The following is a 15,884-nucleotide window of genomic DNA, read 5'->3' as shown; positions in this document are numbered from 1 at the left end:
TGACCTGACCGGAAGTTGGATGGATGCTTAAACGACTGAGCCACCCAGGCACCCAGAGATTTATAAACATTGGTTTAGGGGCGCCTGGGTGGCTCAGTCGGTTAAGCGTCCGACTTTGCGTCAGGTCACGAGCTGGCGGTTCGTGGGTTCGAGCTCCACATCGGGCTCTGTGTTGACAGCTCAGAGCCTGGAGCCTGCTTGGGATCCCATGTCTCCCTCTCTCTGCCCCAACCCCACTCGTGCTCTGTCTCTCTCAAAAAAATAAATGAACCTAAAATTTTTAAAAATTGGTTTAGACGGTAAATTTTGTGTGTCATTTTCTTTTAAGAGTTTAAAGTTTATTTTTTTTGTAATCTCTACAGCCAGCGTGGGGCTCGAACTCACAACTCTGAGAGTCCCACGCTCCACCGACTGAGCCAGCCACGCGCCCCCATCTAACCCGTTCTTAAGCATACGGTTCAGTAGTGTTAAGTGTACGCGTATCGTTGTGCAACCGTCGCGACCATCTGTTTCCAGAACTTTTTCGTCGTTCAAATCTGAAACTCTCCCCATAAACAGGTAGCTCCTCTTTTTCGCCACCCCCGGCCCTTGGTATCTGCCGTCGCGCGTTGTGTCTCTGCGGAGGACCACTCCGGGGGTCCCACGAAGTAGATCGTACTCATTTTCAGTAACTAGTGATCTGGCTGTGCGTAAGTGGGCTTCGAGTGGCTTTCCCGTTCCCTCACGGACTCGTGCGTCGGCCGCTGTGACCATTGCCGGCTCCGGCTTGCCGTCCCCACGTTGGACGGCCTTGATCCCGCCTCAGCACGTGGCGCTGCGCCCCCTAAGGAACCATGTTTGCGAGTGTGAGGACACGGGTGAGGTGGAGCGGCTCTCACGGTCTCGGCGCGGCTGGTTCTTTGAGACCGTCTAACGCTGCTCGTCCCGCGCGCCGCCAGGCCGTAAGCCCCTCGGAGGGGCCGCTCGTCTGGCCGGTGCCCGTGCCCACCCCTCGCGCTCCTCAGCTGACCCGCCGGGCTGCTGCTGTCCCTCCCCCGCCCAGGCAGGTGGAGGGCTCCGTCCCGTCCTGACTGCCCTCTGCGGTCTGGGACCCGGTCCCGTCTTCTTCTTTTCTAACCACGAAGTAAAGTACATCCTAAGATGTACTCGCACATTACAGGCAGCCAAGTGACGGAAGGTGGCGGACACACCTAGGTCGAGTGGGGCGCCGCCGGTGCCGCGGGATCGGCCGGTCGGCCTTCCCCGCTCCCTCGGCTCTCTCCGGGCTTGACTCGGAGGGCTTCCCCGCTTTTCTGTGTTGTGCCACCTCAGCGTGCGTTCCTAATCCCCAGATTTTGGTTTTGCCTGTTTCTGGATCTAACGTAAACAGAATCATGCCGTGTGTTCTTGTTACTTTGAATTATACGTGTATCAATTTCATTCCATACCATCTCTGGCTCTAATACGGTAACCGTACGCAGAGTTTACCTCAGGTGTGACTATAAAGTTTTTAAGACCTTGATGATGCCCTTGTGAGACTGTGCTCAGACTTCCGTTGTTAATGGTCGCTGCCTCGTGGTAGATTGCCGGATCTTTAGGTAAAGCACCCAAAAGTTCGCAGAAGCAGTTCGTTGGAGTAGCATAAAAAAGTACTCCGTACACTTCTGTCTCTCTCAAAAGCGGGATTCGACGTACGTGAAGTACTGTTGCTGGTCAGCACGTTTGAAAACGCTGCTGCATCTCAGGCCTAAGAGGAAGCACAAAGCTCTGGTCATGCGGCCCCGGGGGGACTTGCCTTCGCACAAAGGGCCGGCTCTGCAACAACCCTGCCCCGTTTGGGAAACGCCTTTTCATCCTGGGAGTGTTTGGCAGCTTTCGTGGAGCTCACACTTCTGGCGAAAGCTTTCTCATTTTTGGGAGTAGCTTGCAAGGCATCGTGTACGGAAACACACGATACTTTTGCGGACAAGCCGAAATGCCACAGTCGGTTAGTTTCAGTTTATACCTAAGTTATTTCAGAGAAAAGTCGAACTGAAGACATTATTTTTAGTCTTTAGTCTTTTTCTGCAGTTGGGAATACACATTTCATGGTCTTCATTTGCTCGTGCTTTATTTTATTAATGCCTTTTTTATTTTTTTAATACTTTATTTTTGAGAGAGAGAGAGAGAGAGAGCAGGGAAGGGGTGAAGAGAGCGGGACAGAGGATCTGAAGTGGGCTCTGCGCTGACATCAGAGAGCCCGACGCGGGTCTCAAACTCCCGAACCGTGAGATCATGACCTGAGCCTTGGACACAACCTACTGAGCCACCCAGTGGCCCCTTATTAATGTCAGTTTTAGCCTGGAAAAAACCATATGGATGGTTTCAGATACCACGTTTGTCTCATAGAAAATCTTGTTTGTCTGAAGACCATTTCTTATCACTTGGAGAATTTCAGAGTTTTCAACAGTTTCCTATTACATAGTTTAGAGTTTTTGTTGTCATACTTTCTGCCTTATTATTCTGGTTGTTGGAGTTACTTACAATCCATTTCTTTAAAATGGGTAGAGGGGCGCCTGGGTGGCTCAGTTGGTTAAGCGTCTGATATCAGCTCAGGTCATGATCTCATGGTTTGTGAGTTTGAGCCCCACATCGGGCTCTGCACACTGACAGTGTGGAGCCTGCTTGGGATTCTCTCTCTCCCTCTCTGTCTACTCCCTAGTTTTTGTGCTCTCGCGCACGCGCGCTGTCTCAATAAATAAACGTTCAAAAATAAAATCAGTAGAAAATAAGGTGAATATGTAAGGTTAATCATTAAATCAACTTTTTTCTCATAGTGAATTAATAGTAGGTTTTAGCAATAAATCTGTACATTTTTTAAAATATTTATTTATTTATTTATTTTGAGAGAAAGTGAGCACACACGTGCGCAAGGCAGGGAGGGGCAGAGAGAGAGATCTCAGGCAGGCTCCACGCTGTCGGTGCAGACCCCATCATGGGTCTTGGGCCCATGAACAGTGAGATCATGACCTGAGCCAGAATCACAGAGTTGGACACTCAACCCACTGAGCCGTCCAGGTGCCCCTGCAGTTCTTTTTTTAAAACCAATCACGAGAGGGGCACCTGGGTGGCTCAGTCGGTTGGGGGTTGAGTGTCCAACTTCGGTTCGGGTCATGATCTCGCAGTCTGTGAGTTCGAGCCCCGTGCCAGGCTCTGTGCTGGCATCTTGGAGCCTGGAGCCTGCTTCAGATTCTGTGTCTCCCTCTCTCTCTGCCCTTTCCCCACTCATATTCTGTCTCTCAAAAATGAATAAACGTTAAAAAAAAAAAAAATTAAAAAAAACACACAAGACACACCTGGGTGGGTCAGTCAGTTAAGCATCTGACTTCAGCTCAGGTCACGATCTCGCGGTTCGTGAGTTCGAGCCCCGCGTCGGGCTCTGTGCTGACAGCTCAGAGCCTGGAACCTCCTTTGGATTCTGTGTCTCCCTCTGTCTCTGCCCCTCCCCTGTTCATTCTCTCTCTCTCGAAAATAAACATAAAAAAATTTTTTAAACCAATCATGAAACATTTAATGTGATAGTTTCCTATTGTATAGTTTAGAGTTTTTGCTGTCATACCTTCTGCCTTATTCTTCCAGTGTTTTTCCTGGGTGTGACTTATACCTGGTGTTTCATTCATCAGCCTGGGGAACATCTGGCATTTCCTGTAGTGGAGGCTTGCTGGTGACGCCCTCTTAGGTTTTGGCCTGAAAACGTTTTCAGTGTGCCTTTGTATTTGAAGGGTATTTTCGCCAGATACAGAATTCTGAGTTGACAGATTTTTGTTCCATCTCAGCACTTTGAAGGCGTCCTTCCATTGTCTTCTGGTCTCCATTGATCTCCGGCTGTCAGCGGTTCGAGCATGATGCATGCACCTAGGGGTGGTTTTTTAATGGATCTCACTTGGGATTTGCTGAACTTCCTGGATTTGTTACTCGGTTTGTTGTCACTTTTGAGGTTTTCAGCCATTCTCTCTTCAAATACTTTCCAGTTCTCTATTTTCTTTTCCGTAGGATCGTTAATTAAATATTGTCCCAGGAGTTCTGAAGGTTCTGTTCATTTTCTGACAAATCTCTGTTTTGAGGTCGTGCAGGCTCTAGTAATCTGTCTTCAGGTACATTGACTCTTTCTTCTGCTTCTCCCTTCGGCTGGCAAGCCCATCGGTGTTTTCCATTTCAGTTATCGTATTTTTCTGTTGTAGAATTTCCATTTGATTCTCTTTTATTGTTTGTTTCTCTGATGAGACTCCTGGTCTCTTCGTTTGCCTCTACCCTGCTGGCCCCTGAGCATTGAGCCATGGCTCGGACTCCTCTCCTGGCCGGGTCTCAGGTGCTGACTGCCGGCTGATGCCTTCCCCAGGGCGCCTGGGCGTTGGAGGGAAGGCTTGGCTTTCCCTTCAGTCTTCCCCCTCCTCGGCCCTCTTCCTTGCTTCCTTACAGGTGTGGCTTCCATCCCACCTGCTTCCAAGCCAGAAGTCTGAACATCCCGCTTATGTCCTTCCTTTCCCTCACTCTGTCCTGCCCCTCATCCCACCCATCAGCAGAGGCCGTTGATTATGAGAGCTGGAAGGTCCTCCCCGCTCCGTCCCCAAGTCTTGGCCGTGTCTGAGCCCGTCTCCTCTGGGCTCTCTTCCCACCTTCAGACTGTCGATGGCTTGGCAGCCCCCTGCCCTTAGCCCCTGCGGCCCTCTGTGCCAGCTCTTGTCCCCCTTCCCATTCTGTTGCTGACCGTTTCCTTTCTGCCCGCTGGGCTCTGGCCTCACTGGCCTCTCTCTTCCCACCCCCTTCCTGCCTCTCGGCCTCTGTGCTGCTCCTGCTGGCTGCAGTCTTCTTTCTCAGCTCTGAGTAACAGCTTTAGTCTCTTCCTCCGGGCCTCTGCTCAGACGTGGTCTTCGCAGAGGCCTGTCTGTCCTCCCGTCTAGAGTGGCCTCTCCCATGCTTCCCTCTCTTCCTTTCCTGCCGTGGTGCTGACCTCGACCTGTGCTTCTCATCTGCTAACTTTCTCTCCCCGCTGTGATGCTGAGGTCCTCGATAGCAGGAACCTTGGCTTTGTTGTTCACGGTCGTGTTCGGAGCGCCCAGAGTGGAGCCGGCACGTAAGACTGTTTGCCGGTTGGTGAGTGAGCAGTGAGTATTCTCAGCACCCACTGAGTACCTGGCATGGTGGACACTTGCTGTCATAGACATGGGAGCCTCGTTCTTCACTTCTGGCTTTCTTCTGCTGGGCTTTAACATTGGAATCGATTTCAAAAATAGAAATAAACTTTCCAGATATGGCCATGACTTTTGCTTGCGTCGAACTCTTACGTGTATCATTCAGTCTTATCATTTACACAAATCTTCGCTTCTGCTTGGCCGCTTTTTTCATTTTACTTGACATCTGTGTGGGCAGCACAAATTTCCTCCCAAGAGAGCAAAATAACAAAAGAAATTTGGTTCACAAGGAACAGTTTCTAAATTTAACGAGTGTTCTAATATTATTATTTGGTATGTGTGTGGCCCGAGTAGTGATACTCAAAATTTTTTTAAATCTCTGTTGTTTTCTGCTTGTTTTAGGTCGCAAAGGAGTTTGGCTTCCAGAATAATGGCTTCTCAGTTTACATAAATAGAAACAAGACTGGAGAGATAACAGCATCATCTACCAAATCCCTGAGTCTGCTCAAAATCAAGTAAGTGCCGTGGGGGGGATGACAGGGCGGGGTGGGGGTGACTCCAGTGGCCCACCGATCGCTCATTCTACCCGATTGCCTCCCAGTGCCACCGCGCGGTGGCTGGAGTGCAGGTGAGCATGTTTTTTGCCGGGATTTCAGCAGTCACACCGGCTCCGCTGGTCCTCTTGTGCTGAGCTGATTGACTTGCAGATTCTGAGCTTTTGTCACCGAGGAGAGAGAGTTATGGGTTCGGGGTGTGCGCCCAGCTGCACACTCAGCTCTGTCTCTGCAGAGAAGGACCTTGAACGCGGCCGTGGGGAGTTCTGCCTCGGGACTGCTTGGCGGGGAGGAGGGGCCGTCGCCCACACTATATTTCTTGGTGGCGTGACCCCCTTGAGCTCCTTAGCGGGGGGCAGTCACGTCAGTAGGGTTTCCAGGATGTAAAGACCTCTTACCGTGGCCGCTGCCTGTTCTCCGTAGTTTAATTGGAGCCCAGCCACATCCATGCGTTGCTGTGCTCTCGTGTTCCAAGGGCAGAGCTGAGTGATTGTGATAGACGGCCTGGCCCCCGAAGCCGAAAATATTTACTGTTTGGCTCTTCACAGAAGAAGTTTGCCGACTCCTGTCCGAACTGTCTGGGCATACCTGCTCACGTGCCGGTGATCTCCGTCCTCGGCGGCGAGCTTGGAGCTCTCTCCTGTCGGGGCTGCAGGCCGTGTGGCTGCTGTGGTGATGGAGCTGGCTTTGCTGGCGGTCGGCCCTGCGTCTGTTTACCAGTTAGAATAATAGGCTATTTGGACAATTTGATCGTTTTTAGGTTTGTGAATTAGTATGCCTAGGAGGAAAAATACGCAATTATAACATTCATTCATTTGTTCCTCAACAGATATTTGTTGGGTACCTGCCACTTGCCTGTTTCTGTAATTAGCTAAAGCCTTTCGTTGTTGTTGACGTCCATTCCCCACGTGGGCGAGGTCATCCTTCCTCTCAGCTTGTAAAGGGCTTTGTATCTTGAGAATCACTTCTCGTGAACGTTCCGTGGTTTGAGTTCATCTGGGGAAGTTACTTAACCCTCCTGGGCCTCACCCTCTTGGTCCTCGAGTAGCAGTGCCGCCTTCCCGTGGCTGCGCAGCGCCTGCCCACGGCGAGCGTGCGGATGACGCCTGTGTTACCCAAAACTGTTTTGATAGCGGATGCGAGCAAGGGCGGAGGTTACAGAGCGAAACGCCTCTGAGAGAAAGCCCCCAAACTGTAGTGTTGTCATAGAGCTGTCCCAGAGGGGTGGGGCCCGGGAGTGGGGCAGCTCGGCCATCCTGGGGGGCACTTGCAGGCGCTGTGAGTCACGCTTGAATGTATCTTTCCAGTGATAGTCGTACTAGTTATTGCCCAACTTGGATCTGACCTTGAGGGCTATGTTCTCTCTTACCTGACGTCTTTGGGCAGGAGTGACGTGCCTCTCCTTGACCTTGGTGTTGGTCTTGCCCCACTTCTTCTGGCCTCTGGGGTTGTAGTCCAGTCTGCTTGACTCTGTTCATTTACAGGTGATCCCTTTTTCCCTCTGGCTGCTTTTGGATTTTCTGTTTCTCATGGGGTCCTGGTTTCTGTCTGATCTGTCCAGGTGTGGATTCCTGGTTCCTTTAATCCTGCCTGATGTACGCTGTGTTTCCTATACCTGCAGATCAGGTCTGCAGAATTTGTGGCCATTATCTCTTTTTATTTTTTTTTAAATGTTTATTTTTGACAGAGAGAGAGACAGAGCATGAGTGGAGGAGGGGCAGAGAGAGAGGGAGACACAGAATCGGAAGCGGGCTCCAGGCTCCGAGCTGTCAGCACAGAGCCCGACGCGGGGCTTGAACCCACAGACTGCGAGATCATGACCTGAGCCGAAGTCGGACGCCCAACCGACTGAGCCACCCAGGCGCCCCGCCATTTTCTCTTTAAATATCACTGCTCCCCAGTTCTCTTTGTTATTGCAGTGATCACATTTTTCACTTCTAAAATGTTCGAATTGATTTCTTTTCGGATCCAGCTGTTAGCAACATGCACTCGTGGGGGCCACACTGCTCTCACACCGGCCTCTAGGCTTCCGGTGAGGAGCGCCGGGCTCCCCGGGGGCTCTGCCTTGGCCAGTCACACGCGTGAGGCTTCTGTCTTGGGTCTTGGGGTGTCTGTGGTCTGTCTCCCCCGTATGGAATCGGGGTGCATGTTGGTGCTGTCTGTGGTTGTCTGGCCTGTCCGTATGGGGGGGACTTGGGAAGATTTACTAAATCTGTGACCCTGCCACCCTGCTCCCAGAAGCCCATGTTGTTGGGTGGCCTCTTGCTGCTTGGGCTTTTTCCATCCCGTTTCCGGTGACCATTCTGTGGCAGATTGTGTTCCAAGTCGTGTTATTCCAAATCTGAAGTCCTTGGTTCTCTTTCTCTGGTATTGTTGTCTCTGCCCACCCGTGCGTGTGATGACTCGGTTCTCTCCTGCGTTTGGTGACCCTTTTTTGAGAGCTTGTAGTTGACCAAACTTGGTCTTGGGGAGTCCTGGAGAGCTGCAGGGGAGTGGCTTTTCCGTGGAGGGAGGCCTGCACTTGCTTCTGTTGGGTCAAGGGGGCCCGTGCACCTGGCGGGCCTTCGAGTTATTTTCTGTCTTTGGGCTTCCTGAGCCGGGTAGCGTCCCTCATCCCACCCCGGTGCATGTGGCACAGGCCTTTGGTTTCAGACCCTGAGTGACTACAGCATCCACCGCTGCGTAGTGGGTGGAGGAAGACAGGATTCCTCCTTGGTTCCTATTCTAGCTGGTGGTCTCTCCCAGCTGTTGAGACGTCTGGCTTTATGTGTGGCCTTTCAGGCTGGGCAACCTGCTTTGGACAGGCTGGCTCAAGGCCTCGCTTCCCGTTGCCCAGAGAACGACTGTGTAAGCCAAGCTCAGGGCCCCTGTCGTGCAGTGTTCTCTCGCTGTTCTTGTTTGAGCTACTGTGGGTTGTTGAGGCCCTGCGGGAGCTCCGTACTTTGTCCAGAGCTCCGCGGTGCTTGTCGGAGTAGATCTGCTAAAGCAGAAGTAGCCGCCGAGCCAAGAATTCCACGGCTGGGGGTGTGGAGGAATGTCCGGTCCCTTGCTAGAGACAGAGGTCTCTAGCTGGAGTCTGGCAGGTTTGTTCCCTCGGTAGGGAAGAGGCAGAGGGGAGAACAGACCCGCTGCAGAGCCAAGGGGCCAAGCCTCTTAGCGGCCTGTGTCTCTGGTGTCTGTGCTCGAGGCCCGCTGCCCCACCTCGCTCGGGGAGCGGGGTCAGGGGTGCGGCAGGCTGTCCCTTCGGTCTTCCGGCAGTTCGGTGCCTACCACACGTGGTGCCACAGCTCTGCCTTCAAGACCGGGGCTGATCTTCGTGCCGCAGGCCCTCCGCGCGCGGGAGCCCATGCTGCGTCTGGACCGCTGCTTGTGAGTGGGGACGTCACACGCCTCAGGCCTGGGGCTTGGCTGTGCCCGCCGGGTCTGGCGGTGAGTCAGCAGTGTGAGTGAGCAAGGAAGGAGCGTAGTTGACATGGCAAATGATAGAAGGTCAAACTCTGCCGTTTGAAATGTGAGTTGTGCAGCCTGTTTGGCTTTAAAAACCAACAGAAGCCCTCCTCATAGGGCCACTTCTGGAAACATGCCCTGTAGAAGTAAAACCACGCAGCTGCCTGACTTTGGTCATTTTGTCCCGTGGTGTCCGTGGTGGCAGACACCCGTCGGTGCACATGCCACCGGCGTGGGAGACGGGGTGAGCTCGGAGGCAGGCTCGCCGGGGAGTGCGGCCGTTAGAAGCAGTGCTCAGGCCTAGACCGTGTTTGGAGGGATCTCGGGTGAGGTATCGTTGAATGAGAAAAGCGGATGCAAAGAATACGTCTTCGGTCATCTCATTTTTATCGAGTGGGACGTACGTGTCTGTGCATACGTGTGGGGCGGGGAGTGTGAACGTAGGGAGGAACGTAGGGAACGTAGGGTGGAAATGGAAGGCTGTGTACTAGGCGGCGAGACTTAGGAGTGCTCGATAGTAGGCGGGAAAGAAGGAACAAAGAGAAGTGGGAGCCAAGCTCGGCGTGAGCAGGGGAGAGTGCCGCCCACGGGCCGGGTGTATACGTCGCGACCGTGTTTCATCTGTGTGGCGTCGGGCGGGCGTGGGGGTCTTACGGTTGGGCGAGAGATGAAGTCACGGCCACGGAGCGCCCTCCCTGACCTTCGGAGTGCTAGGCGCGTGGCAGTGCCGTGCAGGGAGGGCTCTGGGCTCTTAGAATTAGCAGCCTCGTCGTTTGGGCCTTCAGGGAGGTTGGATGCCGGAGACCCTCACATCTGAGCAGCTCGTCTGGGCGGCCCAGGTTGTGAGAGGAAGGGAGGCAGGCCCTGCCCTGTGTTCGTCACCTGACAGGCATGGAGATTTGCTGTTCCTGTTCCCCTCGGGCCTCGCCGGCCCCTCGTCGGAAATGGAGACGTCGGTCCCGCCGGGGTCGAAGGCCTGCGGCGCTCCCACCGTGGTGGAAGACGAGATCGACCAGTACCTCAGCAAGCAGGACGGGAAGATTTACAGAAGCCGAGACCCACAGCTGTAAGTGCTGGTGCCGCCGAGCTGGCAGAGGGAAGGGTTCGGACGGGCCCTGCTTTAGGGAGTGGCTGAGGAAGAGAGGCACGTTCTGAGTTGGATCCTCTCCGTTCAGGCGAGATTTCACTCCAAGTTACTCTGGAAGCTTTTTCTTACCGTGTGAGTCTCCAAGTGTGCTGCCACACGTACTTTAAAAGTTCAAGTGTTTGGAACTAAGATCCGGAATACGGGAGGGAACTGGAACCAAGCCTTTCCCGGCATGCGCTCCTGAGACACTTGCTGCCCGCGCAGCGGGTGCGGCTTTAGCGGGTGTGGGTGCGGCGGGGCAAGCGTGGGGGGGGGGGGGTGACGCCTGGGCACCTAGCAGCGGAAGGTCCTTGTTCGGGTCCCCTCGTTCACTTACAGGAGGGACATTTCAACAGCGCATCCACACAGTACGTTCTGCCCGTTCTGTTCGGCGGGTGTCCCATCCGGGGACGCTCGCTGCTCCTTGTCGGCACGGTTACCTTCCACCCGGGATTACGTGGGGCGCATTTGTGTAGTTTTGGTTTTTTGCAGTTCTTTTATTTTTTTTTAAATTTTTTTTTTTCAACGTTTATTTATTTATTTTTGGGACAGAGAGAGACAGAGCATGAACGGGGGAGGGGCAGAGAGAGAGGGAGACACAGAATCGGAAACAGGCTCCAGGCTCTGAGCCATCAGCCCAGAGCCCGACGCGGGGCTCGAACTCGCGGACCGCGAGATCGTGACCTGGCTGAAGTCGGACGCTTAACCGACTGCGCCACCCAGGCGCCCCAGTTTTTTGCAGTTCTTTTAAAGAAACCAGTTAGAAACGTCTGAGTGGACGCTCAGTGATGGGAAGTTGTCTGGGGGAAGGTCGTTCGTCTCTGCAGTAGAGCTCCGTAAACGGGCCGGGGTGCTGATGCCGAGATGCTGACGCCGAGATGCTGGGATCTAAGTGCTGCCTTAGCAACTTGCGGGTCTTGGACTAAAGAGCCCAAGCGGTGCTCAGCGGCTCAGCACGGAGCCGTTCCAGAGCCACAGCCTGTGTCCCTGTTCATTTGCATTTCCTCCCAGGGATCCCGCGCTGGCTTCCCCCACGGCCTGTGTCTTCGGGCCTTCATTAGGAGCCTTTCCAAGGTGGCTGTGTGCGTGTATGTGTGCGTTCTGGCCTGCCATCTGTGAGAGCCTGCCTGTTAGCAGACACAGGCCGTCTCTACTCTGAAGTGTAGAATGCTCGTGCGTCCAGGAGTTCCGACCCCATTTAGAAAAGGATCTGCTTGAGCCCAGAGGGACTGCCACTTGGCTTTCCCACCAGCCCATCACTGCCCTCCTCATTGGAGCACATTGCGCTGTCACCTCGCACGTGTGGGTCTTCTTAAGGCTTCTCTGACCGAAATGGCCGAAACCCACAGAGCCAGGCATCCTCCGTGCATTTCTCAAAACTTGCGCAAAGTGGGTGTTTTCCAAACTGGAGTGACTTCTGTTCCACTGAGAAGGATTTTGCCACATCCGCATCCCGGCTTTGTTAGTATTTACTTAACATCTCTCGAAATTGATTTTAAGTATACTCACTTTAGTTTTTACCCGGTGTCATTTTAAGCAGTTAATACCCATAGAATCACAGGTTTGACGTCCTGATGAATTTTTTCTAATAACACATCCGAGTAAATACTAAACGGTTTTATTACAATAAAAATGTTCACATCCCAGCTAAAATAATTCTGCACAGCAGGTGCCTGGCTGGCTCAGTTGGTAGAACCTGTAATTCTTGATCTCGGGGTCGTGAGTTCAAGCCCCGTGTTGGGCGCAGAGTTTACTTAAATAAAAAATAAATAAAATAATTCCACGCAGGTCGGGAAAAACTTTATTAAGTATGGTGTGCGCTTTAAATATCAAAAACATTGGGAGGCAGCAACAGGAAAACAGGCCTACTAATCACTGTGTTTCTCCCGCCCGTGCTCTCAGGTGCCGACACGGCCCCCTGGGGAAATGTGTGCACTGTGTTCCGCTAGAGGTGAGAGCGTGCAGCGTAAGTTCCGGGCTGGCGGGAGGGACTGCTTCCCAGGGCGTGTCAGGTGTCCGCTCTGCACCCCTGCGCCGGGCCGGAGCCGGAGCGGACCTTACCTGTCTATTGCCCTGGGCCTTGGCGTTCCCGCTGGTGCAAGCCGCGTGAAGAGGGCCGGCCTGTATTTATGGGAGTGACCTTCTGGTGGGTTATGAATGGCCGACGCGTTTGTATTGCTGTGATGGACGGGCAGCGTTCCGGCAGGCTCCCCGGACAATCCTTCTAAAACCTGACACAGCGCTGGGGCTGGCGGTTTCTGTGCTCGTCGTCGTTTTGATTTACTTTTCCCTGAGTCTCCCGTCCTCCTACTGATTTGTCCTGGTGAGATTGAGAGTTACCATAATAATGCTGACTGGTAACTGGTTACTGCTGAGTTTACAGCAGCAAGGCCAACCTGATTTTCTTCGTGAGCCTCCTCTCCATCTTGCGGCTCCCCCCGCCCCGCCAAATTTTCCTGATAGCTACCTGACCTAGAGCATTTTGTATTTAATAGAGATTTATTTTAATCTCGGGAAGATAGCTGGTACACGAAGAAACCTTTGGTTCTGACCTAGAACGATAAGCAAGAAGCCAGCCCCGGTTCTCTCTCGTTGCCCTCCGTGGGGCCTGGCTTGACCCCCCCCCCCTGGGGGCGTGCAGCAGGAGTGCGGCCCGCCTCTCCTCACCTCTCTGCGCCCGCGGGCGTGGGACTGTACTGACTGTGTGTGTTTCGGCAGCCGTTCGACGAGGATTACCTGAACCATCTTGAGCCTCCTGTGAAGCACATGTCCTTCCACGCCTACATCCGAAAGCTGACCGGGGGGGCCGACAAGTAAGCAACCTGAGTGCAGTTAGGCTGTGCCGGTGTGGCTCTGGCGTGGCTCTGACGTGCGGGTGCCCCTTTTGTGTATCTGGCAGGGGTCGCTTAAAGACCACGAGCGTGTGAATGAGAAAAGCAAAGATCGGGGTCTGGGCGTGGAACATTTGAATTCGTGGCTTCTGCCCCGATTCTAGAAAAGAAACAGACGGGTGGAGCCTCTGATGCCCTGTCATAATCCTTGCCCGGACTGGTGGGCAGATGCCAAGCTGGCAGTGGTCTCTGTGGAGGCCCCTGGTGAACGTCCCCCGCTTCCCCCAGATACGTGGTGCTCCGGCAACTTAGTGGTATGTGAAGGCGGATGAGATAAGGCGGCATGATGGTCAGTCTTGTGGAGTGTGGGCTCATCCTCTGCTTTTCAGAAAAACTGAACCACCGCATGGTTCTCTTGGCTCACTTATTCCACAGCCCCCATCAGCCCTTTGCCCTGGAGCCCGCCCCTTTATCAGCTTGATTTCACAGCCATCATGTGGGCTCGGCAGGCGTGGGCTGCAGCCTCGGCCAGGTGGGCGGTGGGGCGGCCAGCTCTGGGCTCCCTGAGCGCGGGCAGTGACAGTGGCTGGAGAGGGGCTGACCGAGAGCATTTTGAGTTCTTCTAAACCACGTCAAGTACTTGCCTGTGCGACCCCTTTCCGCTGACTATACTTCACCCTCCCAGAAAGTGATGGACTTCACACCAGGATTTTACAATTCCCATCAGTGCAGCAGGACGAGATGGTGGCTGAACCCAAGGCAGCAACGTTTTGTGAAGGGTGTCATGTTGGCCTGATTGTCGTTTTTTCTCTGACAACCTACTGACATCCTAAAAGGAGTTTTTAAAAAAGTTAGACCAGGAGGAAAAAAGTCCAACCAGAAACCCGTTCTTGCCTGTCCGTGGGGTAAGCCATGGAACTTCCTGGACTAGGTATGAGTAGAGATTTTGTTGTGCTGAACTCCGTCAGCCTTCCGCACATTTGCAGCTGTCGGTAACGTGCAGGCCGGTGGCGGTCCCTGCTGCCAGCGTGCTGTTGGCCTGTGAAGACAGGACTGAGTTATGGGACCGTTTGTGAATGGGAAGCTGGCAGAGGGTCAAGGCACATGTGCACATTCTCCCCACATCCAGGTGGCGCCCTGGCTTCCTCACGGGATAGTCTTTATTCCAGCTGAAAGCCGGGGACAGAGGTCTTTGTAACGTACCCTCGTCGGGGTTCTTCCCTGTGATTCTGAATTTTTTATGAGCATCCAAGTACTGGACTCGTGACATAGATGTTGCTGATGAGTTAATGAAACTTAAAAACTAACGTTGTTTCTTCTTAGTGGCACGGGTTAGAGCAATAGATATTTAATTGCGTCCCTGAAAGTCTTCTTGGGTGTTAGTGACTGACATTGAAAATGGAGACTTTTTGTAGGCCGGTAGTTCTGTATTCGTGCGCAGTCTGCATGTGCAGGACGGAGGCTGGGACTCCGCGAGAGCACTTTTTAGCACGTTTCCCTTGCTGTTGCCTCCACACGCTTAGGTCTTTAGAACTCTGTTCAGGAGGGGTAGGATATTTGTCATATGATTTCCAGTTTCCTGCTGAACGTTTCACCATCGGAATGTTTACTCAAGTTGCCTCTTCTTGTTCAGGGGGAAATTTGTTGCTCTGGAGAACATCAGCTGCAAGATTAAATCAGGATGTGAGGGGCACCTTCCGTGGCCCAACGGCATCTGTACTAAGTGCCAGCCAAGTGCCATCACACTGAACAGACAGGTGAGACGTTTGCCGTGCCCGCCTAGACAGCGGAAAGCAGTAGATTGGTTTTCATGGCTCGGAAATGAACGTTTCCAGAAGGGGCCATCCTTGGAGGGAGCCACCCCGTGCAGAGTGCAAGTTCAAGTGCACTTTCAAGTCCTACGCTGGAGGCCTGGAGGTGTTATTTGTGAGATCTGTTTCAGGTGTGGGCGAGGGGGTCTTCAGTTTTCTGTTTTGTCAGCCTGCGTGGAAGTAGAATTTTCTTGGTGACTTTAAAATGCTCCCTGGTTGTGACTTTGCCTTCTGGGAGCTGGGAACCGAATTGTCCTGGAGCCCCCTGGGAGCACCTGTCCGGGCCAGGTAAAGAAGGGAGCTGGACTCTGGAAGGAGGAAGAGGCAGGGAAAGCTATACGCAGTATCCTGGCCTCTTCGCCTCTGATCTCCGTGCTCACCTGGCCTTCCCTGCACCACTGGCCCACGTTTCCTCCTTAGAAAGCTCTCCATAGCCTTTGTGACTGCCTGGGGACGGCTTTCTTTCTTTTCTCTCTTCCCTTCCCCCACACCCCTTCTCTTTCTTTTTTTTGAAAACTGATTTTTATGCCAGAGATCCTGAAAACCTGCACTTTAGGTGAAATCCCAGTAAGATGAATTTGAATTAATTTACAGAGGAATCCCACCTCTACCCACCCACCCTCTAGAATCTTGATGGCAGAGCACATTCTTTTTTTTTTTTTTTTAAATGTTTATTTTTGAGAGAGAGCGAGAGAGAGAGCGTGAGCAGGGGAGGGGCAGAGAGAGAGGGAGGCACAGAATCCAATGCAGGCTCCAGGCTCTGAGCTGTCAACACAGAGCCCGACGGGGGGCACGAACCCCCATACCGCGAGATCACGACCCAAGCCGAAGTCAGACGCTTAACCTACTGAGCCCTCCAGCCCTACTGCCCCTTCAGGGCACATTCTTAAAACGTGTGTGCGTGCGTGTAAGAGCTAGGTGAAGGCAATTTATGAATGGCTTAGACTAGAAAAATAAGTTATTTA

The 15,884-nt window shown here is 53.0% G+C and overlaps 1 protein-coding gene across 1 annotated transcript in view; it reads left to right on the top strand.

Moving 5' to 3' along the window:
• The window catches only part of NPLOC4 (NPL4 homolog, ubiquitin recognition factor), a 59,661-nt gene that overhangs the window by 7,691 nt on the left and 36,086 nt on the right, over positions 1–15,884 (top strand). Inside the window, exons 3-7 of the mRNA XM_047093947.1 lie at positions 5,553–5,665; positions 10,041–10,217; positions 12,180–12,228; positions 12,996–13,090; positions 14,742–14,865. Of these exons, the coding sequence (XP_046949903.1) occupies positions 5,553–5,665; positions 10,041–10,217; positions 12,180–12,228; positions 12,996–13,090; positions 14,742–14,865 (558 nt within the window). The remainder of the gene's footprint in view (positions 1–5,552; positions 5,666–10,040; positions 10,218–12,179; positions 12,229–12,995; positions 13,091–14,741; positions 14,866–15,884) is intronic.

This window comes from Lynx rufus, unplaced genomic scaffold (assembly GCF_022079265.1).
Source record: "Lynx rufus isolate CCGP_SWC_20201006 ecotype Redwood Valley unplaced genomic scaffold, mLynRuf1.p SCAF_37, whole genome shotgun sequence".
Lineage (NCBI taxonomy): Eukaryota > Metazoa > Chordata > Mammalia > Carnivora > Felidae > Lynx > Lynx rufus.
The sequence above is the reverse complement of the archived record's forward strand: the minus strand, read 5'-3'. Positions and strand labels throughout refer to the sequence as shown.